This window comes from Oncorhynchus clarkii, chromosome 19 (genome assembly GCF_045791955.1).
Source record: "Oncorhynchus clarkii lewisi isolate Uvic-CL-2024 chromosome 19, UVic_Ocla_1.0, whole genome shotgun sequence".
NCBI lineage: Eukaryota > Metazoa > Chordata > Actinopteri > Salmoniformes > Salmonidae > Oncorhynchus > Oncorhynchus clarkii.
In genome coordinates this window covers 51,913,356-51,938,507 of record NC_092165.1, presented here as the reverse complement: position 1 = coordinate 51,938,507, position 25,152 = coordinate 51,913,356, and the positions used below count along the sequence as shown (strand labels likewise).

The window sequence follows — 25,152 nt, the reverse complement described above, 5'->3', positions numbered from 1 at the left end:
TAGTAATTTGTTTGACCTGCTAGTGCTGGCCGCAATGAGTCCAACAGCAGGATTATAGACTCTCCTCCGGCTCAGATGTGCCCCGACCACCAACTGTCTATCATATGCACTCAGGGAAATAGATCATGCGCATAGAGAAGAACTGATAATTGATCGCATGGTGCAAGAATGACTGCAATTAATTGATTGTTGAATGTTATGCTGGACACAACAGCTTTGTAGAACCAAAACATACACAGCCTCTGTTCAACAAACTGGAACTCAAGAACGAATCGTTTGGGGGGGCTGCAGTTTGCGAACAACTTTGTGCTTTTGTATTTTATAAGAGGCTATGACCAAAACCTGAACACTAGTAGTTGTACTAGCACCCCAGGGCTGTCTACCTCACACATCTCCACACATGTCTTTTGTCAGCAGCAAAGATAGATTACACATCATGTTATTTTGTCCACACCACAGTGCTACAGAACACCTGTTGTAGCCTCAGGCTAACAAGCCAGACAGATTCACGCACACAGTCATCCTCACTGTCTGTGATTCTAACCTGTAGACCAATGAGCTGAGAAACACAGGGGGTCAGTGATGTGTGGTTTAGTCATGGTCATGGAGGGAACTGTGAGTAGCCTACAAACACTTTGGATACAAACCACAACAGCTGCCTTCAAGATGACCAAGAATACGTCAAAGATGACTTCAAGAGGCAAGAAGTCAAGAGGCATACTTCTTCCTTTAAGCAGATGACTGAGTAATTCTGTAGTCAAATGCAGCATATGTATTGTGATGCTATAATGGTCTGGAGCCCCCAATACAAGCCACATTTGGACAAACACACTTTTTCACCCATTGAAAGCTACTAAACTAGTGTATGTCTTCCTCAGTGGAAGCAGAATACGGAATACTAAACACCCCGTAATCCACAGTATCATCTCCGAAAGCTCAGGTCAAACAGCTTTGAACATCATTCCATATGGTATATTCTCATCGCAATACAGGTGAGCCAGACTGGCACAGCATGATTGGAATCCCTATGCCCACATTACTGTAATCACACCACATCTGGATGTGTTCCTCATGTATTCCACCCAGGACGGTACAAACTCATTTTTCAGTCATACTTGACATCAAGGAAGTTGTTATTCTAAGTAAATATAGGACTTGGTTGCTAGGGGCTACCACTGAATGAGCACCTGCTTTGCACATGTACAGCCTCACATAGGCAAATGCCTCTATAGCGCCTTGCGGTCAGATGCCGAGCAGTTACCGTACCAAGCGCTGATGCAGCCAGTCAAGACACTCTCAATGGGGCAGCTGTAGGTCTTTTTGAGGATAGTAGTCCACGATAAACTCCGTTGTCTTGCCCACGTTGAGGGAGAGGTTGTTGATCAGGGTCTATCTAGGAGTTTCACTGCAGGTCTGAGAGAAGTATATACAGTATGCAGTCAGAATGCAGTCAGGTCTATTATTCCTAATCCTAACCTATATCTAACCTCATGTCTGAACCAAGTAGGACCAGTGTGGGCATATGAATGTTGTATTTTGACTTATGAAACATGCTGTATTGTAATAGTTTTGAGGTGTCAACAGGAAGAGATAAGACTACTGTCTAGCAAACAGAGATATGGCTGAATATCTATTCCTTTTTACCACAGCCCTATCAACAATATTCCTGATTCAAGTCAGAGTCCTTGTGTTCTGAATATAAATTGTTCCTTTGTACACTGAGATCATTTTTCAACACTCAATCTTCACATTCTCATTTGAATCCTCTGGGCAGATCTGGGTGTAAATGATTTCCTACTCATTTTAGTGAAATTTTAGTGTCTTGATTATTTATTGATACAGAGAGTCCTGCTGGACTCCATCTTGTTTCTTCTCCCAGATGCCCACATCCCCTTCTGAATAATGTTTATGTACTACAGCCTTACATAATCACTATTAAACATTTACTAAGAGATGTTTTCATGAGAGAGAGAGAACACATTTCATTGCGTTCATTATTATTGCCCATTTTTGATGTAATTTTGTCTGGTTCTATCTTGAGACCACTGGCTGCCAGCTATATCCTCCAACACAAAGAGACACACAGAGTTGGCATCACCATGGCAACTTCCCCCAAGCTCCAGAACATAAACTTCCATCAATGTAGCAAAGTGTTACAGACTCCACGAGGGGTCTATAGTTTGAGTGTGTGGTGAGAGAGAAGAGTCCAATGAGAGCTTTAAAGGCCAGAGAAGTACATGTCAGAGTGATGAATGGCATTTAGGAGGGCCCCACTCAGATGCCCATCCATACAATAGAGAGAGACACTGACGCACTACCTGGGATCAACAGCCCTGACAATGACTGTGTGCGTGTGTATGTGTGGGACGGGCGGTGCTGTCTGTCTGTCTGTCTGTCTGTCTGTCTGTCTGCTTGTTTGTTTGTTTCCGAACTTGCCAAATAATCCAACAATAGACCTTATCCTAATTCTACTATTACTATAGTGCACTAATGCCCCCAACACATTCCTTCATTCACTGTGAATTACATCTGTCAGGCAGCTAAAACTGCATTGACCCTGAAATGAAGGATAGGGTCATTCGGCTGGCATCCTTATATAGTAAATACAGAGTGAATAAAAGGCGAGAGATGAGGATGAGACAGGAAGTGTCTTTTTGTTGGACTCAAATGTCGGCCAGAGGTCACTCAATGTATCGGGTCTCAGAATAGAACAGGACCCCGCCACAGAGACGTGTTTATTTTGCGTCTGTCTGCAACTCCTCGTGTCTGAAAATCATGTTATGACTCTTTGGCCAATTTGCTCTTTCTCCATCCCTCATCCCCATCCTCCATACCTCATCCCCCATCCCCATCCCTCATCCCCCATCCTCCATTCCCCTTTCCTCATCCCCCATCCTCCATTCCCCTTCCCTCATCCTCCATCCCCCACCCTCTATCCCTCATCCTCCATCCTCATCACCCATCCTCCCATTTCCCGCTAACGATGTCTATGTACAGTGCATTCTGAAAGTATTCAGACCTGTCACGCCCTGACCTTAGAGAGCCTTTTTATGTCTCTATTTTGGTTTGGTCAGGGTGTGATTTGGGTGGGCATTCTATGTTCTGATTTCTATGTTTGTGTATCTATGTTTTGGCCGGGTATGGTTCTCAATCAGGGACAGCTGTCTATCGTTGTTTCTGATTGGGAATCATACTTAGGCAGCCTTTTCCCCTTTTGTTATTGTGGGAAGTTATCTTTGTTAGTGGCACTGTAGCCCTTGTAAGCTTCACGGTCGTTTCTTTGTTTCTCGTTTTGTTTTTGTTTTGTTTCATTCAAATAAAGAGAAATGTACGCCCACCACGTTGCGCTTTGGTCCAGTCATTTCCAGGAGGACGCCCGTGACAAGACCACTTGACTTTTTCCACATTTTGTTACATTACAGCCTTATTCTAACATGGGTGAAATAATTTTTCCCCTCATCAATCTACACACAATACCCCATAATCATAAAGCAAAAACAGGTTTTTAGAAATTTTAGCAACTGTATAAAAAAAAATACTGAACTATATTTACATAAGTATTCAGACCCTTTACTCAGTATTTTGTTGAAGCACCCTTGGCAGCAATGACAGACTTGAGTCTTCTTCGGTATGACGCTACAAGCTTGGGGAGTTTCATATTCTTCTCTGCATATTCTCTCAAGCTCTGTCAGTTTGGATGGTGAGCATCAGCTATTTTCAGGTCTCTCCAGAGATGTTCGATCAGGTTCAAGTCCGGGCTCTGGCTGGGTCACTCAAGGACATTCAGAGACTTGTCCCAAAGCCACTCCTGCGTTGTCTTGGCTGTGTGCTTAGGGTCATTGTCCTGTTGGAAGGTGAATATTCACCACGGTCTGAGGTCATGAGTGCTCTGGAGCAGGTTTTCATTGGTCCTGACTAGTCTCACAGTCCCTGCCGCTGAAAAACATCCCCACAGCATGATGCTGCCACCACCATGCTTCACCATAAGGATGGTTTTGGCCAGGTGATAAGCGGTGCCTGGTTTCCTCCAGACGTGATGCTTTACATTCAGGCCAAAGAGTTCAATCTTGGTTTCATCAGACCAGAGAATCTTGTTTATCACGGTCTGACCTTCGTTTAGGTGTGTTTTTGGCAAACTCCAAGCTGGTTGTCATGTGCCTTTTACTGAGGACTGGTTTCTGTCTGGCCACTCTACCATAAAGACCTGATTTGTGGAGTGCTGCAGAGATGGTTGTCCTTCTGGAAGGTTCTCCCATCTCCACAGAGGAACTCTGAAGCTCTGTCAGAGTGACCATCGGTTTCTTGGTTACCTCCCTGAACAAGGCCCTTCTCCCCCGATTGCTCAGTTTTGCCAGGCGGCCAGCTATAGGAAGAGTCTTGGTGATCCAAACTTCTTATATTTAAGAATGATGTAGACCACTGTGTTTTTGGATACCTTCAATCTTGCAGAAATTTGTTGGTACCCTTTTCCATATCTGTGCCTAGACACAATCCTGTCTCAGAGCACTATGGACAATTCCTTCGACCTCGCAGCTTGGTTTTTGCTCTGACATGCACTGTCAACTGTGGGCCCTTAAATAGACAGGTGTGTGCCTTTCCAAATCATGTCCAATCAATTGAATTATACCACAGGTGGACTCCAATCAAGTTGTAGAAACATCTCAAGGATAATCAATGGAAACAGGATGGACCTGAGCTCAATTTGGAGTCTCATAGCGTGTGAATACTTAGGTAAATAAGGTATTTCAATTTTTTTATATTTAATACATTTGCAAAAATTTCTATAAAACCTGTTTTCGCATTGTCATTATTGGGTATTGTGTGTAGATTGATGAGTCAATTATTTTAAATAATCCATTTTAGAATAAGGTTGTAATGTAACAAAATGTGAAAAAAGTGAAGGGAATACTTTCCGAATGCGCTGTATATCTACCAAGTGAGCACTGTCTGATCCTTCTAATCGTCCTTACATCTCCGGGGGATGTCTTCTTCAGGAGGAGCACTTTAATACAATCATTGGTTAGGCTATTTTGTGTGACCTGCTGGAGCCAATTAAGTGTCTCATCAGGCCGACATCGTCCAATCAATGAGGTCTTGTTCTCCGAAAGTCCTAGTTTACATTGTCTGGTTTTCTAAGAGATTGCAACACGCTGCATGTTCAAATATCGATTCCAACATAACTCTATGAAATAGATGCAAATATAGTGTAATATCAACTTTAATCTCCACTATACCAGGATAAGGTAAGACCCAGATGCAGACCGTGTCGAAATAACAATGTTTATTACAGCAACAGAGGCCAGGTACAGGACGGCAGGCAGGCAGGCTCAGGGTCAGGGGCAGGCAGAGGGGTCAGGCAGGCGGGTTCAGGATCAGGACAGGCAATGGTCAAAAACCAGGAGGGTGAGAAAAAGAGGCTGGGAAAAAACAGGAGCTGACATGACAAACAACACGAACTGGCAACAGACAAACAGAGAACACAGGTATAAGTACACAGGGGATAATGGGGAAGATGGGTGACACCTGGAGGGGGGTGGAGACAAGCAAAGACAGGTGAAACAGATCAGGGCATGACAGGACCCCCCCTCTAGCCTATAGGGGCTCCACCTGGCATCCTACCTGGAAGCATACCTGGTTGACTATGGTGCCGGCAGTGGAAGTCGGCGATGAGGACTGGGTCCTGGATGTCTCTAGTGGGGACCCAGCACCTCTCCTCCGGGCCATAACCCTCCCAGTCAACCAGGTAATGGAAACCCCTGCACCGTGGTCGAACCCTCAGGAGGCGTCTCACCGCGTACGACAGATGGCCATCGACGACAGGGGGAGGAGGAAATGTAAATGGAAGACAAAGGACTGTGAGACATGGGCTTAATATGAAAGGTGGGGTGTATACGAAGGGCACGGGGCAACAGAAGACGAACAGCAGAGGGGCTAATGATCTTGGAGATGGGGAAAGGGCCGATGAACCAGGGGGACAGTTTGCGTGACTCCACCCGCAGGGGCAGATGCCAGGTGGAGAGCCATATCTTCTGCCCGAGATGATACCGAGGAGCCGGGATCTGATGGCGATCCGGTTGACATCAATACCTGGAGGTGGTCTTGAGGAGGGCCAACCGTGACAAAGTCCAGGGAGATGTGAGACTAGGGACGGTGGGGGACAAGCAGAGGGTGGAGGAGACCAGCCAGAGCTTGCCAAAGAGTCTTGTTCTGTGCACAAATGGTGACGAATGTGGACACGTCCGGGACCACGATAGGCCACCAAAAGCGCTGTCGCACAAAGGCCAAGGTCCGATGGGCACCCGGGTGGCAGGCCAGCCTGGAGGAGTGCACCCACTCCAGGACCGCGGAGCAGACAGTGTCGGGAACGAACATCCTGTTATCAGCCCCCCCCCCTCCCCTGCGCGGTTTGGCTGGGAACGCTGCACCTCACGGACCTGCTTCCATATTCCCCAGGTGAGTGCCGTCGCCAAGCATAAGGTGGGAAGGATGGTTCCGGGGTAGTAGTCATGGCGTTATAGCGGCTGGACAGTGCATCCGGCTTGACATTCTTAGATCCCGGCTGGTACGAGAGGGAGAAGTTGAACCGTGTGAACAGCAGGGCCGATCTAGCTTGCCTGGAGTTGAGGCGCTTGGCAGTGCGGAGATATTCCAGGTTCTTGTGGTCAGTCCACACGATGAACAGATGTTCCGCCCCCTCCAGTTAGTGCCTCCATTCCTAATGCCATCTTCACCGCAAGAAGCTCATGATTCCCCATGTCATAGTTCCTTTCCATGGCGTTGAGGCAATGGGAGAAGAAGGCGCAGGGATGTAGCTTGAGGTCAAGGGCAGAACTCTTCGGACGTCGGAGTGGACAGCCCCCACTCTGATGTCCGAAGCATCGGCCTCCACCACGAACTGACAGGATGGGTCCGGATGAACCAGGATGGGAGCTGTGGTGAAGCGATGTTCGAGGTCCAGGAACACCCGGTCAGTAGCTGGGGACCACGTGAACGGTCCCCAGCGATAGAAATTGGCGAACCCCAGGAAACATTGCAACTGCACCCTGGACGTAGGCTGAGGCTGCTCTCACCTTCTCCGCCTTCACAAACAGCTGCCGGACGTGGAGCACGGGTTCTTGAGGGGAGTGGGAGAAGACCAAGATGTCATCAATTTTTGACGAAGACGAACCGGTTCAACATGTCGCGGAGAACATCATTCACCAGAGCCTGGAACACAGCAGGGGCGTTGGTGAGGCCAAAGGGCATGACCAGACACTCGCAGTGGCACCTGCCGTGTTGAAGGCGTTCTTCCACTCGTCCCCCTCTCGTATCCGCACCAGGTGGTAGGCGTTCCGTAGATCCAGCTTGGAAAACACAGTGGCCCCCTAGAGTGGCTTAAAGGCCGAGGATATGAGTGGTAGCGGGTAATAAGTCTTAACCGTAATGTCCTTGAGTCCCCGGTGGCCAATGCATGGGCGCAGGGTCTTGTCCTTTTTCTCCACGAAGAAGAAGCCTGTGCGGGCGGGAGAGGGATGGATAAATCCATGAGCTAGGGAGTCCCCAATGTAGGTATCCATAGCCCTGGTCTCCGGTCCCGACATCCCTGGGGCGGTGTGGTGCTAGGGAGAAGGTCAATCCCGCAGTCATAGGGTCGGTGGGGTGGAGACGACGTGGCCCTGGCCTTGCTGAACATCTCCCGGAGGTCCTGGTACTCTGCGGGAATGACAGAGAGGTCTGGGGCACCTTCAGAGCCCCCAGGAAGGCGTCCCGGGGCAGATTGTGCTGACTTCAGGCAATGGGGGTGGCAGAACGGGCTCCAGCCCATGATGGCACCAGTAGACCAGTTAATGAGGGGATTGTGTCGTTGGAGCAAGGAGAATCCCAATACCACGGATGAGCAGGAACTGGATAGCTTCGCTGTGGTTCCCAGACACCCATAGGTAGATGGGAGTAGTGTTGTGGCTGTCCAGCACTCTAGGTCCATGGGAATGGAGAGGGGATGTTCAGCTCGGACTCCAGGGTAGCGCCCAAAAAACACTCATCAGCCCCAGAGTCAAAGAGAACCCGAAGAGATTTGGACTGGTCTCCCCACAGAAGAATGGCATGAAAAGGGGTGCAAGCAGGGGAAGAAGGAATGTTCTCCATATGGCCCACCTTGCCCCTACCGGTGAGCCTGGCTTCTTTAGAGGACAAGAGGACACAAAATTACGAAGTGTCCTGCAATATCTTCTTTTGCCCGCTTTGAGGACAATATAGTGCCACTGACACGGCCCGCAACCAAAACATGCGGACTCTCCTTCACTGCAGCCGATTTGGACTGGTCTCCCCACAGAAGAATGGCATGAAAAGGGGTGCAAGCAGGGGAAGCAGGAACGTTCTCCATATGGCCCACCAGAGTCCTTGCCCCTACCGGTGAGCCTGGCTTCTTTAGAGGACAAGAGGACGCAAAATTACGAAGTGTCCTGCAATATCTTATTTTGCCCGCTTTGAGGACAATATAGTGCCACTGACACGGCCCGCAACCAAAACATGCGGACTCTCCTTCACTGCAGCCGAGGTGAGTAAAACATTTAAACGTGTTAACCCTCGCAAGGCTGCAGGCACAGACGGCATCCCCAGCCGCGCCCTCAGAGCATGCGCAGACCAGCTGGCTGGTGTGTTTACGGACATATTCAATCAATCCCTATCCCAGTCTGCTGTTCCCACATGCTTCAAGAGGGCCACCATTGTTCCTGTTCCCAAGAAAGCTAAGGTAACTGAGCTAAACGACTACCGCCCCGTAGCACTCACTTCCGTCATCATGAAGTGCTTTGAGAGACTAGTCAAGGACCATATCACCTCCACCCTACCTGACACCCTAGACCCACTCCAATTTTCTTACCGCCCAAATAGGTCTACAAACGATGCAATCTCAACCACACTGCACACTGCCCTAACCCATCTGGACAAGAGGAATACCTATGTGAGAATGCTGTTCATCGACTACAGCTCAGCATTTAACACCATAGTACCCTCCAAACTCGTCATCAAGCTCGAGACCCTGGGTCTCGACCCCGCCCTGTGCAACTGGGTACTGGACTTCCTGACGGGCCGCCCCCAGGTGGTGAGGGTAGGTAACAACATCTCCACCCCGCTGATCCTCAACACTGGGGCCCCACAAGGGTGCGCTCTGATCCCTCTCCTGTACTCCCTGTTCACCCACGACTGCGTGGCCACGCACGCCTCCAACTCAATCATCAAGTTTGCGGACGACACAACAGTGGTAGGCTTGATTACCAACAACGACGAGACGGCCTACAGGGAGGAGGTGAGGGCCCTCGGAGTGTGGTGTCAGGAAAATAACCTCACACTCAACGTCAACAAAACTAAGGAGATGATTGTGGACTTCAGGAAACAGCAGAGGGAACACCCCCCTATCCACATCGATGGAACAGTAGTGGAGAGTGTAGTAAGTTTTAAGTTCCTCGGCGTACACATCACAGACAAGCTGAATTGGTCCACCCACACAGACAGCATCGTGAAGAAGGCGCAGCAGCGCCTCTTCAACCTCAGGAGGCTGAAGAAATTTGGCTTGTCACCAAAAGCACTCACAAACTTCTACAGATGCACAATCGAGAGCATCCTGTCGGGCTGTATCACCGCCTGGTACGGCAACTGCTCCGCCCACAACCGTAAGGCTCTCCAGAGGGTAGTGAGGTCTGCACAACGCATCACCGGGGGCAAACTACCTGCCCTCCAGGACACCTACACCACCCGATGTCACAGGAAGGCCATAAAAATCATCAAGGACAACAACCACCCGAGCCACTGCCTGTTCACCCCGCTATTGTCCAGAAGGCGAGGTTAGTACAGGTGCATCAAAGCTGGGACCGAAAGACTGAAAAACAGCTTCTATCTCAAGGCCATCAGACTGTTAAACAGCCACCACTAAAATTGAGTGGCTGCTGCCAACACACTGACTCAACTCCAGCCACTTTAATAATGGGAATTGATGGGAATTGATGTAAATATATCACTAGCCACTTTAAATCATACTACTTAATATAATGTTTACATACCCTACATTATTTATCTCATATGTATATGTATATACTGTACTCTATATCATCTACTGCATCTTTATGTAATACATGTATCACTAGCCACTTTAAACTATGCCACTTTGTTTACATACTCATCTCATATGTATATACTGTACTCGATACCATCTACTGCATCTCGCCTATGCCGCTCTGTACCATCACTCATTCATATATCTTTATGTACATATTCTTTATCCCTTTACACTTGTGTGTATAAGGTAGTAGTTTTGGAATTGTTAGCTAGATTACTCGTTGGTTATTACTGCATTGTCGGAACTAGAAGCACAAGCATTTCGCTACACTCGCATTAACATCTGCTAACCATGTGTATGTGACAAATAACATTTGATTTGATTTGATTTGAATATTGACAACTCTTTGTGTCGATGCTGTATTGCCATTCTGCTGGCGACAGCCCAGCTATGCCAAGTGGCATAGGCTCAGGAAGCGGTGACTCGGCCGTCTTCGGCAGCCCAAGGGCTATATCTGTTCTAAGTTCTACATTTTTTGAATGGGGCATGCTTATTTAAGATGATGAGGGAAGCACTTTTAAAGAGCAACCAGGCATCCTCTACTGACGGGATGAGGTTAATATCCTTCCAGGATACCCGGGCCAGGTCTATTAGAAAGGCCTACTCGCTGAAGTGCTTTAGGGAGCGTTTGACAGTGATGAGGGGTGGTCGTTTGACCGCGGACCCATTACGGACGCAGGCAATGAGGCAGTGATCCCTGTGATCCTGGTTGAAGACAGCAGAGGTGTATTTGGAGGTCAAGTTGGTCAGGATGATATCTAAGAGGGTGGCCATGGTTATGAATTTAGGCTTGTACCTGGTAGGTTCCTTGATCATTTGTGTGAGATTGAGGGCATCTAGCTTAGATTGTAGGACGGCCGGGGTGTTGCGCAGGTCCCAGTTTAGGTCACCTAACAGTATGAACTCTAAAGATAGATGGGGGGGGGGGGGGATCAATTCATATATGGTGTCCAGGGCACAGCTGGGGGCTGAAGGGGGTCTATAACAAGCGGCAAAGGTGAGAGACTTGTTTCTGGAAAGATGATATCAGCCTCACACTGGCCCAGGCTACAGACAGACCTGAAATACACCCCCATCGATTTCCCACACGGACACCACATTTGAAGAAAATGGTTAAGTGCATGCATACACCTCCTATTTTTGTGAAGGAAAACAAAACCCTTTTAGCTTTTTGCTTCTTAGGCAGAAGGAAAGGACCGTCAGTATTCACTTTTCTTGTGCCTGACCTCATGTCCTCTCTCTCTTTCTATTTCTCTATCTCTCTGTCTTTCCCTCTCTCACCCCTTTCTCTCTCCCTTCCCCTTCTCCCTCCTTCTCTTCACCCCCCCCCCCCCCTCTCTCTCTCCTTCCCTCTTGCCCCTTAGAAATAGCCTTGTTAATTCAATAACAAAACAAATGCCTGTACTCTAGCTCTTCCTGGAAGCCCATTTCTCTCCCTGCCACAGCAGAGAAGCAGCATAATTTCAGATTAATTGCATTGCGGGTGCTGTTGCTGCCATGTGGGAATGTGAATTCATGCCCTAGAGCAGGGGTGTCAAACTCAAATACCCAGTGGGCCAAAATGTAAAACCTGAACAAAGTCACGGGCCAACATTGAACAAATTAACCTTTTAATATGGACCCAAACCAGTTTTGCTTTAACATTGAATATGGAACAAGCATCGCTTATTACCATACAATATATAATTTAATAGTGGAGACATGCAAAATCGAATTTCAAATGAAAAAACACATCAATGGCATTCATTTATTAAATAAATAAAATTTAAATAAAAATTGTATGCCTCTTTTCTATTTGCAGCCTTCTGATTTAAATACCAAAATAAACTTTTTCCACTGGCTAATAATTTTACAAATAAAATGATAATAAATCAATCAACCATTCAAGCCCATGCCTTGTAGCAAGAAAAAGTGCATAAAGAAAACGTTAATTATTGCACACTGGTCTAATCTGATGTGCCCAAGCCAGATACCTGGCATCTCTTCTTGGATGCTAGTTCATCAATGTCTGGGCTCAAGCTCTGAGCTGAAGAAATCCTCAGTATCGAGCGAAGATGTTCATCAGTCAGACGTCTCCTGTGAGTTGTTTTGGTCATCTTCATCGAGGAGAAAAGTTGCTCGCATAGATAAGTGCTGCCGAACATGGAGAGCATCTGAGCAGCTTGGGTGCGGAGCTGAGGCATTGTGTCAGGGATGAACCGTGGAAACTCTGCGGCGCCCACAGCATCATACTTTGACTTCAGCGTGTCGTTGCACTGGAGTTCAATCAGCTCCATTTGGATGTTGGTTGGTGCATTTTCCACATCAACTGCGAAGGGATTACTAAGCAGTTCAAACTTGCATTTCTGGGCATCGAAGTCGGCAAATCGCCGGCTAAACTCAGCGGCGAGAACACTGAGTTTTTCAGCAAACTGTGCGCATGGGAACACGGCGGTAGAGATCTGCGCTTTTATGGATTGGCAGCAGGGAAAATGGCAAGGGTTTCCTTGCAGCATCTGATTCTCCCACAGGCACAGTTTAGTTTTGAAGGCCCTCACTGCAGCGTACATGTCTGTGATGATGCGCCCCCGCCCCTGAAGCTGCAGGTTCAGCGCATCGAGATGGCTCGAGATGTCACAGAGAAAGGCCAGCTCACACAGGAACTTTTGCTCCCGGAGCTCTGCTGTATCCTTCCCTTTGGTTTCCAGGAATTGACATATTTCCTCACGCAGCTCGAAACATCTGTTCAGTACTTTTCCTCTGCTTAGCCATCTCACCTCTGTGTGATACGGCACGTCTGCGTATTCCGAACCACACTCCTCCAGAAAAGATTTAAACTGGCGGTGATTTAGACCTTTGGCTCTTATAAAGTTAACTACCTGTGTTACTGTGGTCATAACATGTTCCATCTTTAGGGCTTTGGCACACAGTGCTTCCTGATGTATGATGCAGTGGTAAACAGTTAGCTCACCTGCACAGTTCTCTTCCCGCATCTTCTCCCGAACCATGCCCACCAGTCCACTCTTTTTACCGCACATCGCTGGCGCACCATCTGTCGTTAATCCAACAAGTTTATCCCACGGCAGCTTTATTTCAGTTACACATTTGGAAACCTCCTCAAAGATTTCCTTTCCTGTGGTTGTGCCATGCATTGATTTGAATCCTAATAGCTCCTCCGTAACACACAGATTTGAGTCCACTCCACGGATGAAGACTGACAGCTGAGCAGTATCAGATGCGTCGCAGCTCTCATCCACAGCGAGGGAGAACGCAACAAAATCTTTTCCCTTTTCCATCAGCTGGTCATACAGATTGGTGGCAAGCTCACATGTGCGATCAGCTACTGTGTTCCTGCTCAGGCTCACGTTTGAAAATGCTTGTTTTTTCTCTGGGCATACGAGGTCACAAACCTTCATCATGCACTTTTTCATGAACTCTCCCTCATTAAAGGGCCGGGCTGATTTTGCGATCTCTGCTGCCACTATATAACTAGCCTTTACAGCAGCCTCGCTTTGTGATGTGGCTTTTTTAAACATATTCTGTTGTGAAACCAAACTTCTTTTCATCTCCTCTACTTTCTGGCTCCTTTGAGTCATGTCCAGGTCCTTGTATTTGTCATGGTGTTTCGTTTCATAGTGTCGTCTAATGTTGTACTCCTTACTTACAGCCACGTTGACTCCACAAACAAGACAGTTTGTATTTTACATATGTAAACAGATATTCTGCCTCCCACTTGTCCAGAAAGCTCCTGTTTTCTGCCTTTCTTTTCGCCATTTTTGGGAAGGGTTAGCTCGCTGACAGTTGTAGCGTCTATGTTGCTATGACTACTGTCACAGAGGAGAGAGCGTTTCTGGGTCCTGTCCTGATTGGCGCGCGAAAACAGCAGAGCATTATGGGATTCGTAGTATTAGTGGTGAATGCGCTGTATAATACCGGCGGGCCAGCTCTAGTAGTAATTTGGTATTGTCTCGCGGGCCAAATATAATTACCCCGCGGGCCAAATTTGGCCCACGGGCCAGAGTTTGACACCCATGCCCTAGAGGAATGGGAAGAAGATAATGTGACCCTCTGCTGAGGGGAAAACAGCTCATAATAATGTCTGGAACAGAGCAAATGGAATGGCATCAAACACCTGGAAACCATGTGTTTGATGTATTTGATAGCATTCTACTGATTCCTCTCCAGTCATTACCACAAGCCCGTTCTCCCCGGAGTGGAGATAATGACCACCCCAGCAACTACTTAACCACTAGCAAGCACTGCAGTGGCCACACTATAGATGCAGGCTGGGTGGGAGGGGAGTGAATGTGAGTGAGCAGACCCAAATTTAAGGAGGCACCTTTACCTTCCCTAAAATCACCCGTGATTGTCCTTAATTACTCAAAGTAGCATCTCCTGCTGGCTTTTATGGACTGTTTTTCTGAGTTTTCTGACTATTTACTACAACATCACAAATGATGTGTATAGCTGGGTGGCCTGATTAGGATAAAACAACAGAGTAATACTTTTTTATTCAAGGTGACTTACAGAGCTTGGCTGGTGGCGAAGAGGTCGCTGGTTTGATTTGGTGGGAGACCTGTGGATGTGCCCTTGGGCGGGGAGCTTGACCCCTGGTTCCTCCTGTGGTTCTCTTTGGATGGGAGTGTCTGCTAGATGACTGAATGTAATGTAAATGTTGAGCGGCTTCAATGCAGGTAGACTGTTTGATTTCAAATTCAATAAAACAGTAATATAAAGTGACTTACAATAGGGTCAATATTACAATACCCCTGTGGCTTATTATACTGGATCTTTATCTTATTATCCTGAATATTTGTGAATACTTGTGTGTTAATCCTTTCATTAGGGCTTTAGCCTGATAAAGAATAGGTCTGGTAATGCAGGCTGTTGTGTTTTGTTGCTATAATAGATTATAGTGGACGCTACAATACTAATCTTTTTACCTTTTTTCTTTAATACATTGGCCTAATAGTTCAGCTAATACAGTATCTATGGTATTCTGCAAAACACTGACATTTTGTCCAATGTTAAAATAGTTACTACAGTGCCTTGCGAAAGTATTCGGCCCCCTTGAACTTTGCGACCTTTTGCCACATTTCAGGCTTCAAACATAAAGATATAAAACTGTATTTTTTTGTGAAGAATCACCAACAAGTGGGACACAATCATGAAGTGGAACGACATTTATTGGATATTTCAAACTTTTTTAACAAATCAAAAACTGAAAAATTGGGCGTGCAAAATTATTCAGCCCCTTTACTTTCAGTGCAGCAAACTCTCTCCAGAATTTCAGTGAGGATCTCTGAATGATCCAATGTTGACCTAAATGACTAATGATGATAAATACAATCCACCTGTGTGTAATCAAGTCTCCGTATAAATGCACCTGCACTGTGATAGTCTCAGAGGTCTGTTAAAAGCGCAGAGAGCATCATGAAGAACAAGGAACACACCAGGCAGGTCCGAGATACTGTTGTGAAGAAGTTTAAAGCCGGATTTGGATAGAAAAAGATTTCCCAAGCTTTAAACATCCCAAGGAGCACTGTGCAAGCGATAATATTGAAATGGAAGGAGTATCAGACCACTGCAAATCTACCAAGACCTGTCCGTCCCTCTAAACTTTCAGCTCATACAAGGAGAAGACTGATCAGAGATGCAGCCAAGAGGCCCATGATCACTCTGGATGAACTGCAGAGATCTACAGCTGAGGTGGGAGACTCTGTCCATAGGACAACAATCAGTCGTATATTGCACAAATCTGGCCTTTATGGAAGAGTGGCAAGAAGAAAGCCATTTCTTAAAGATATCCATAAAAAGTGTTGTTTAAAGTTTGCCACAAGCCACCTGGGAGACACACCAAACATGTGGAAGAAGGTGCTCTGGTCAGATGAAACCAAAATTTTTGGCAACAATACAAAACGTTATGTTTGGCGTAAAAGCAACACAGCTGAACACACCATCCCCACTGTCAAACATGGTGGTGGCAGCATCATGGTTTGGGCCTGCTTTTCTTCAGCAGGGACAGGGAAGATGGTTAAAATTTATGGGAAGATGGATGGAGCCAAATACAGGACCATTCTGGAAGAAAACCTGATGGAGTCTGCAAAAGACCTGAGACTGGGACAGAGATTTGTCTTCCAACAAGACAATGATACAAAACATAAAGCAAAATCTACAATGGAATGGTTCAAAAATAAACATATCCAGGTGTTAGAATGGCCAAGTCAAAGTCCAGACCTGAATCCAATCGAGAATCTGTGGAAAGAACTGAAAACTGCTGTTCACAAATGCTCTCCATCCAACCTCACTGAGCTCGAGCTGTTTTGCAAGGAGGAATGGGAAAAAATTCCAGTCTCTCGATGTGCAAAACTGATAGAGACATACCCCAAGCGACTTACAGCTGTAATCGCAGCAAAAGGTGGCGCTACAAAGTATTAACTTAAGGGGACTGAATAATTTTGCACGCCCAATTTTTCAGTTTTTGATTTGTTAAAAAAGTTTGATATATCCAATAAATGTCGTTCCACTTCATGATTGTGTCCCACTTGTTGTTGATTCTTCACAAAAAAATACAGTTTTATATCTTTATGTTTGAAGCCTGAAATGTGGCAAAAGGTCGCAAAGTTCAAGGGGGCTGAATACTTTCGCAAAGCACTGTATATCGAATCTTCTCCCTCTCCAAGAGGGATCGAGGTTTCAACCCTGTCACATAATATCAATCATTGAAGACTTGCTTTTATGTGATTGACACAGCCATAAAGGCAATCATATTTTTTCATCAACATTACTGAGCATGAGGGCTTGCTTTTACCAACACTCCAACCCCTCAGTCTGATTGAACTCACCTGTCTACATCTATGGAATCTCCACTGAGGATAGACTTTAAGTTCATATGCTGGGTTAGCATCCTCAGGCAATGCTTGTGATGGGAGGATTGTGGCTAACGGTTAATTTAAGCAATACCCAGCAGCAGGACCACCACTGTCCTCCCGATTCAAATGAATGAACAACATGCCCCAGAGATACACTTTTATCTTCCACATCCGTCCATCTCAGCAGATCTCTCTCTTTTATACACCAGTTCAAATGCATCTCTGTCTTCTTCTACTTTTGTAGTGCCAGTAGTGAGGCTTTCTGGGAAGTTCACCACTTAGGGGGGGTTTACAGAACTGTCAGTGTTCTGACATGGGTTTATAGTTCTTGAGAGACACTGATTCAGTCCAGGCTTAAAAAGCAATTCGCTCACAAACGGTTACCCAGGGTTAAACTCAATTAAGGTGATAGGAGTCGGCAGCCATGCTTGTAGCCGGCTAGCCCTCTCCAAAGTCTTATCCATTTCAGCCAGCTAAGAGAATATGAAAAGGTCTGCCCTCTGGGACCCAAGTACTTCTACTGAAATACAGCATATGCTGGAAATGGGTTTGATATTGAAAGTGGGACAGAGGAATGTGCTATATTGCATCCTCTGCTACATGAGCAGACTAGAGTGCTCTGGCACAACGTGCCTGTCACCACTACCTGTCATCTCTGATATATTACTCAGTGAGTAAAAGTGCCCCCATCCAAATGACAACAAAGGGACTAATACGGAGAGAGAACGGAGGTACCTTCCACCTTCCTCCGCCTCCATTTATTAATCTCATAAAGCGACGGGTCTCGTCTGTCAAGAATGTTGAGTTGCAGCTTATAAAATGCAACCTCAGAATGAAAAATGTGTTCCCAAGCTGTTCCCATGCAAGACAAGAAGGTGTCAATCATCAAATAACTCTATATGAGATCTCCATAAATGACAAATAAAATTACTCTTTGTTTGTGTTTTACAACCATAAAGCAACAGCAAATAATGGTTCAGAGACATACGCAAGGTTATATGAATCCTTTTCAGCTTCATAACTCTGTGTATTATTGATAATACTGTCAGCATTTCAGATGCGTTACAATTACCAAATCTATTGCCGAAACACTACCAGTATACCAAATATATATCACTGTTCCAAATTCGTTTCTATATTATTTAGTGTATTGTAGCTAAGGAACAGGTGCTACTTAGTTGATTGCATTCCAGGGTTTGCGATTGAGTGAGAGGATTCCCTGGGTGGGGGTTAGGACGTGATGAGGTGTGGGGGTGGGGTGTGGAGACCAGGAGATTATGAGGGGGGTTGGCATGTTCCCTGTCAGAGAAAATGAAAGGACTGAGACACCCTATATGCCTGGGCAGGGTTGGGGAGTATCTGATTACATGTAATCGCTTAAATGTAATCATATTACAAAAAAATGTGCCCATGAGCAGTTACATGACCAGCAAAAATAATATAATCAGATTACAGATACTTTAGAAAAACTTGATTACTTTTAAATTCAGAAAGGATGTTTGCGAAAAAATAAATGATAACCTTCTTTTTCATAATGACATTCAGTTTAGCATTGAAAAAAGCATAAAGTTTAAGATTGTTCCACCTTAAAGTGTGACCACAAGTCAGAGACCACTATGATGACACACCAAATGCATGTTTTTTTTTTGTCTTCTCATGCCGCTTAAGGGGAAAGTAATCCAAAAGTAACTGAAAGTCATCAGATTACATTATTGAGTTTAGGTAATCCAAAGGTTTCACTACTGATTACAATTTTGGACAGGTAACTAACTAGTAACTGTAACGGATTACATTTAGAAAGTCGCCTACCTAAGCCTGTGTCTGTGCTTGTAGGAACTAATCCTTCGGGAAATCATAATGACTATACCATTTAGACATTACTCCAGGAAGATGTCATTGGTAGTCTATTGCACACTTCCTAATGTTCAGGTCTTTAGAGATGCTTTTAATGAGGTGTTTTTAAGCGGTAAATCAATAGCTTGATGTCCTTGATCTTTTCAAGGTTGGACAACAAGAGTCCTACTGCAACTCACCTTTCAAAATATCCATCTCTGTTTATTTACTTATCGTCACAGTTAGTGTAATGACAATATTGACAATGATAAGAAGAGGTATTGGGGATGAATAATTATGTTATAAGTATGAGTAAGAAGATGCCAGCTGGTCTGTTGATGAAACTAGCAGGCAAGAGTGAAAGGTGCAAAGTATTTGACAGTGATGAGCCGATGACATCACATTTCATGCACCACCATCTGTGAATTATAAAAAGCTCATAGAAGAGGATTTGTTCCAAATGTGAGAGAGGAATTGGCTTGTTACAGAGAACCACTCCCCTCCCCCATCTTCCATTTCCCTCAGTATAGTTCCATTGTCCTACTGTAGACCAAAAAGAGCCTGAGAGACCATTCAATTCATGCCTGCATTCAGTCCATTTGTCTAACAAGCATTGGTTTAGTGTGCCCACAAAACAACATCTTTCGGAAAGGCCAACAAAATTGACTGTGCCAGACCCTTTCAGAGTAGCTAGGCATTCTTATTTATGGCAATTGCGCCCTCTTCATGTTAATCCACAAGAGACAATACCAAATCAGAGCACGTACTGGAATGTTATATTCTTCAGATCGAACATCAGCTTGCTTAAATCCTGTTTGAAAGTGTAAAATTATTTGCGTGGTTCTTTCACCTGCTACTTGCACAACCCTGCGAAGGAATAAAGGCCCGGCAGTGGAATTAGGAAAAAGTGACATTACAACCATCTAGATCATTGCTTTGGCATGATGTTCGTTTCCCATAACAAGGAAGTGCCAAGTCAATGAAACTTAATTGGATGTGTGGGGTTTCTCTGACCAGAATCAGAAGACGGAATGTACCAGAACCCCACCCCATGGCTCGGCCTTTGCAATGTAGGACATAATGGTAATCATGTACATCCAAGAGACCTTTAATACAGAATTATGTCTGCTTTGGGCTACTGTCCTCTGTGGCTGCAGCTGTCTTTGGATCCTGGATCCTGTGTAAGTAATACTCCATATCGTATGAATTATGTATCTCTACACTGTAGTATGATTATCCTGAAAGAAGAAAGCCGTTTGGCATATTCTACGTCAAATGAAATGCAGAATCAAGGGATTGTTGGACTTGTGTTAGGTGCATTTGAAATTCTAATTTCAAAGAAGTTCTCCTCCCGCAGTGCCAATACCTTTATGTCATGCATTGATATCTGCAGTAACAAACACAGTTGGCTTTCCGAGTTGATATTCACTGCATCTGATATTTTGATTATTCTCTGTCCAGCAGAGGATGTCCACTGACGAATAAACAGTCTTATTTTCAGTTTATTAGGCAGACTGACATTTTCTGATTTCGAAGCGCTTCATTTTTTTCGTTTTTTAAATTTAACTTTTATTTATACAGGTTTTTCTCATTGAGATATAATATTTTTTTCAAGGGAGACCTGGTCCAACAGCAGCTGGGGGAACAACGTTTCAGACAAAACAACTTACATCCACTAACACAACATGAACAAAACTATAGACACACATACAGTACAACAATGACATATAATGTAAAGAAACACAAATGTCATAACTAAAAAACAGCTGTCCTAAAGACAATTATACTCTTCTATGATATTTACACCAACTGTTTAAACTCCACCAATGTGACTAGATCATCAAATTGGCAACAACTCGGCTGTAGAAACCAACAACAAAACATTGAGGCATTTCAATATGGATACTGGTTTTAATCCAAGACTATATGTACATCCCACTGGGCGAATCAACGTTGTTTCTATCTCATTTCAATGAAACTTCATTGAACCAACTTGGAATAGACGTTGAATTGACGTCTGTGCCTAGTGGAATGTTATGTTGGCTAAAAGAAAAGTCTGTCCTTGAGTTTCATTTTCAAACTTTCGATGGGCACAGGGATAGATAATGATCCAAGGCCCAGAGTTTCCCAGTCAGGTCATGTGGTCAGGAGAACCCTGAGCCCATACAGAGAGGAGTGAATGATGATCCTTTCAACCACATCCCAGAGTGTGACCATGTGCAACAATGTGAAAACATGTTAATAATCAAGGTGGGATGTGGCTACCTTTGGCCTCAGTGCTGTAACTCTGGCTGGCAGATGTTCATTGGGAGTGAGGGTCAGCCCGAGCCTCCTCACTATCAACTAGTTCATTTAGCAGCATGTTGAGAGGCGTTGCCCAGCTAAAATAATGTGTTGGGGGTACTGAACACAGCCCAGTGTTGTGATTTAAAAGCTGCCCAGGGTCCCAGCCTGCCGCTGGTTCTCTATTTATAAATGGTGTTGGGGGTACTGAACACAGCCCAGTGTTGTGATTTAAAAGCTGCCCAGGGTTCCAGCCTGCCGCTGGGTCTCTATTTATAAATGGTGGTGGCCCTGCCGGGGTTGAATGAACCAGGGAACATCAGCAGATTCTTCATCACAAAGCCCAGAAAAAACACAAGCCTACTGGGTGGGAGCTGAGTGAATCACTCCTTCAAGCTCCCTCTGAAAACTACAGCGTGGGAGAGACTTTTTTTTATTGTTTATTTTTAATTTTTTTACTTCTCAACAATGTTTTGGAAGCAATATGAAAGTTTAATATCTATTTCTGGCTGTACTTTCTAAAAAACAAGTGAGTGTTTCCTCCCATGAGGATACTCCGCTCACTGTATCATGGCAGTACTAATATGACTAGATATAATTGGTGTATGCTTTTCTAGTAGAGTGCACAGAGATAGAGATAGTAATCCTCCACTAAATTATCATTTTAATTAGTCTTTTGTTCCGGCGCAGCAGGGTGCAACGCTAGCATCGCCATAGTAGAAACACCTTGTCAGTGTTAACATTAGTTGTATGAATGCTTCTTAAAATGGGAGCCTGCCTTCCCTCCATGACCAAAGGTGGACAGAGAGAGGAGGCAGGAAACATGATGAGGAAGTGAACTGGAAGTGATCCTCATGTCATAAGAACCAAGTGTTCAGGTCTCTGTCTCGGTCTGCCTTCCTGCCTATCTGTCTGTCTGTCTGTCTCTCTATTGATCTTTCCTTCTCTCTACATCTCTCTCAATCCGTCTCGTTCTCCTCTTGGTGAATTAGGCCTACTGAAATGACAGAAGGAGTCAATCAGGATTAAGGCTTTTACATTACAAAGTGTACCTGCTCTCTGGAGCCCTACAGGAAGAAAGCAAGTGCTACAGGAAGTTAGTGTTATCATACATTCTACAATAAAATAATAATGAAACGAGAGAGAAATAGACATATTTTTTTAACTACTATTTTCTCATATGACAGGCAGGATTGTTTGATGTAGCAACGTCAAAAGAAGGCTCTTCTGATAAAGACTTAAATATGCATGTTCTGTATTTAACACTGTATTCAAAGAGCTCATGTTTTCCCCAAACATAAAAAGTAGCTACATTTTTAACCATCAAACAGCATGGAAAATATGGTGATATAGCCTAACCCAAATGCACCATAAAATAATTAATAATGCACTCTCTAGTGACTTTCCAAGACTTTGAATGTCAAGCTGTTGCTAATAATTATTTTATTTAATTTTATAGTCCATTTAGGTGGCAGCTAGCCTTGCGCAGTAGTTCCCGACCTTTTTCGAGTTACTGTACCACCAACTGAATTTTGCCCTGCCTGGAGTACTTCTGAAGTACCCCCTCCTGTGCATTTTACCAGTAGGTCTATGGTGTCATGAGTCTTCTCAAGTACTCCCTGTTTATAGGCCAAGTACCCCCAGGGGACCTAGTACACCTGGTTGGGAACCACTGGCCTAGTGGTTAAGTGTTGGACCATTCACCAAAAGGTCACTGGTTTGAATCTCTGAGCCCACTAAGTGAAAAACCTGTCAATAGGTACTTCATTTCTCCTGTAAATTGCTCTGGATGAGAGCATCTGATAAATGACAAAAATGGAATTGACTGAAGTAGGTCAAAACAATAAATGAACTGTAGTTTAATGTGCGTAGGAATTAAGAAAATAGATCTTAGTCTGACACAGTTTAATCTTAAAATTTATGGAAACATAATAATAAACAGATTCAGAATTATTTATATAGGCTATTTCATGAGTTTTGATCTACCTTAAAAAACCTCTGGATGCCGCTGTAATGATGACAGAGACCACGCCTTCCATCGACTCTGATTGGGTCAAATTGACCAGCTGGGGATCTCCATTGGATCGTGCACATCCATTGAATCCCTCCTTCACCTTTGTCAATGTCTGAGCTTGCATTAGAACGCCTCGTTGTTTCCGCTTGGAAAGAAGTTAACAGGCTTTATCTGAGGTTCGGAAGAGAGAGGGCACCTACAGAAGAGAAAATCATAGAAGCTTAATCTTTTTGGATTTCCCTGCAAATCGAGTGGGACCCGCCAAATTGACGGGGAAGAGCAGTGACCGCGAGCCATCTGGAATCGGAAAGGCTACCGCAGCGACTGTTACAATCAGGCGCGCAACATTGTTGCAGTGTGACTGCTCGAGCGCGAACAAGGGAATAACACACATCTAGCAATGGTTTACATGAGAGCATTTTATCAGACTTTTATATTATTGTAAACGTAAACTTCGAATTAAATCCCGGGTGTTTAACAGGAAGGAATACAATATATTTTCTAAAAGAATAAAGTATGCCGGACCAAATTACAGTGTCCGAGTTCATGGCGGAGACAAATGAAGATTATAAAGCGCCAACTGCATCAAACTTCACCACTAGAATGTCCCACTGTAGGAATACCGTGACTGCTTTGGAGGAGGTGAGTGGTGTGGTGAATTCCAAAGCCTATAGGCTACTTCAAAGTCCACATTCGGTAGCATCACCGGACACGTCGAAGGTTATAATGCATTACTTAGACCTAGTTGTAGTACCTATGTCGGTTATAAAGGTACTCTAAACTAACTGGCCAAAATGCTATATTATCACAGTAGGCTTTTTTCCCGAATGGTTGGGCGTTTTCATCAAGCGCTAGAGCCATTTGTTCTGCATTGCTCTCAAACAGAGGAAAGTGGAAACTTGTTTTCTCCAATTAGGCTACTTATCGTCATTTATTTTACACCGTTCTGATGTTGCTGTTATGTACAGAATATAACAATAGCCACTTTTATTGGATAATAGAACCGCATAATCGGTTTTAGCTGCATTGTTTACTTGGGACATCTCCTTTGACCATTAGTTTACAATCAACGATTTCAAAAACGAACATCTTGGCCCAGAGAGTTTACCAGGAAAACATGGACAGTTCAATGGAAACAGTTATATCATGCAAACAATGGCGCTACATTTTCTTTATTTTTAAAAATTGAATGTCTATTGAGGAATAGAAGAGCTTTGCAATTAATGTGGCACCTGTTCAATAAATTCGGTATTTATTTTCCATCAATAGGCCACGCCCGAGAATAGGACTTTTCCTGTGGTTTATAGATGGGTTAGCTTTGCCCCAGTATCTGTGTGTTTGAGAGGTCTTCATCAAACTTGCAGGTCGTTAACAGAAAGAACACTTCCGCTTTGTTCTATGAAAACCCACCCCCACCACCTAACCCTAATGAGAGCACTGACTGAGCATTTCCCACATGGTTATCTTTTTTTTTTTTTTTTTTTTGTGCCTGTTGTGTATTAACAGTTAAAGATGTCATCCATAAATGGCACATTTCATAGCAGTCATGTGTTGGGATAATACTAACTGGCAGTCAAAGGAGACCCACCCCTTGTTCATGTCCCCAAATCTGCTTTATTGCTGTTGTTTGCATGTGCTGCTTAGCTTCATCCATGTTCATGAAATGCTGCAGGAGGGACAGTAGCATCATTTTATTTTTTTACCTTTATTTAACTAGGCAAGTCAGTTAAGAGCAAATTCTTATTTTCAATGATGGCCTAGGAACAGAACAACAGATTTGTACTTTGTCAGCTCGGGGATTTGAACTTGCACTCTAACCACTAGGCTACCCTGCTGCCCCATGCTAAACAAAGGTAGTCCGTTTGTCCTCCTCATGCATACATACATACAGACAGTATCTCCTTATGATAGTACGCTTTCCCTCTCTTAGATATGACTCAATATTACACGCCTCAAACTTTGAGTGCATGTTGTCAGAATGATATCCTGGCACTGGATTGAGGCTTTGATTCCAGGGAAGCTCAGACTGATTTATCTACACATCCCAATTAGAGAGAAGGCTTGTGTTTCTAGAGGTG

At 44.6% G+C, this 25,152-nt stretch overlaps 1 protein-coding gene across 2 annotated transcripts in view; it reads left to right on the top strand.

Annotated features, from left to right (window-relative positions):
• Positions 1-23,217: 23,217 nt before the first annotated feature.
• LOC139375364 (arf-GAP with SH3 domain, ANK repeat and PH domain-containing protein 2-like) overlaps positions 23,218-25,152 on the top strand; it is an 86,984-nt gene continuing 85,049 nt past the window's right edge. For both annotated transcript variants that reach the window (XM_071117078.1, XM_071117077.1), the window contains exon 1: positions 23,218-23,716. In XM_071117078.1, coding sequence (XP_070973179.1) covers positions 23,591-23,716 — 126 coding nt within the window. In that variant the 5' untranslated portion in view covers positions 23,218-23,590. The remainder of the gene's footprint in view (positions 23,717-25,152) is intronic.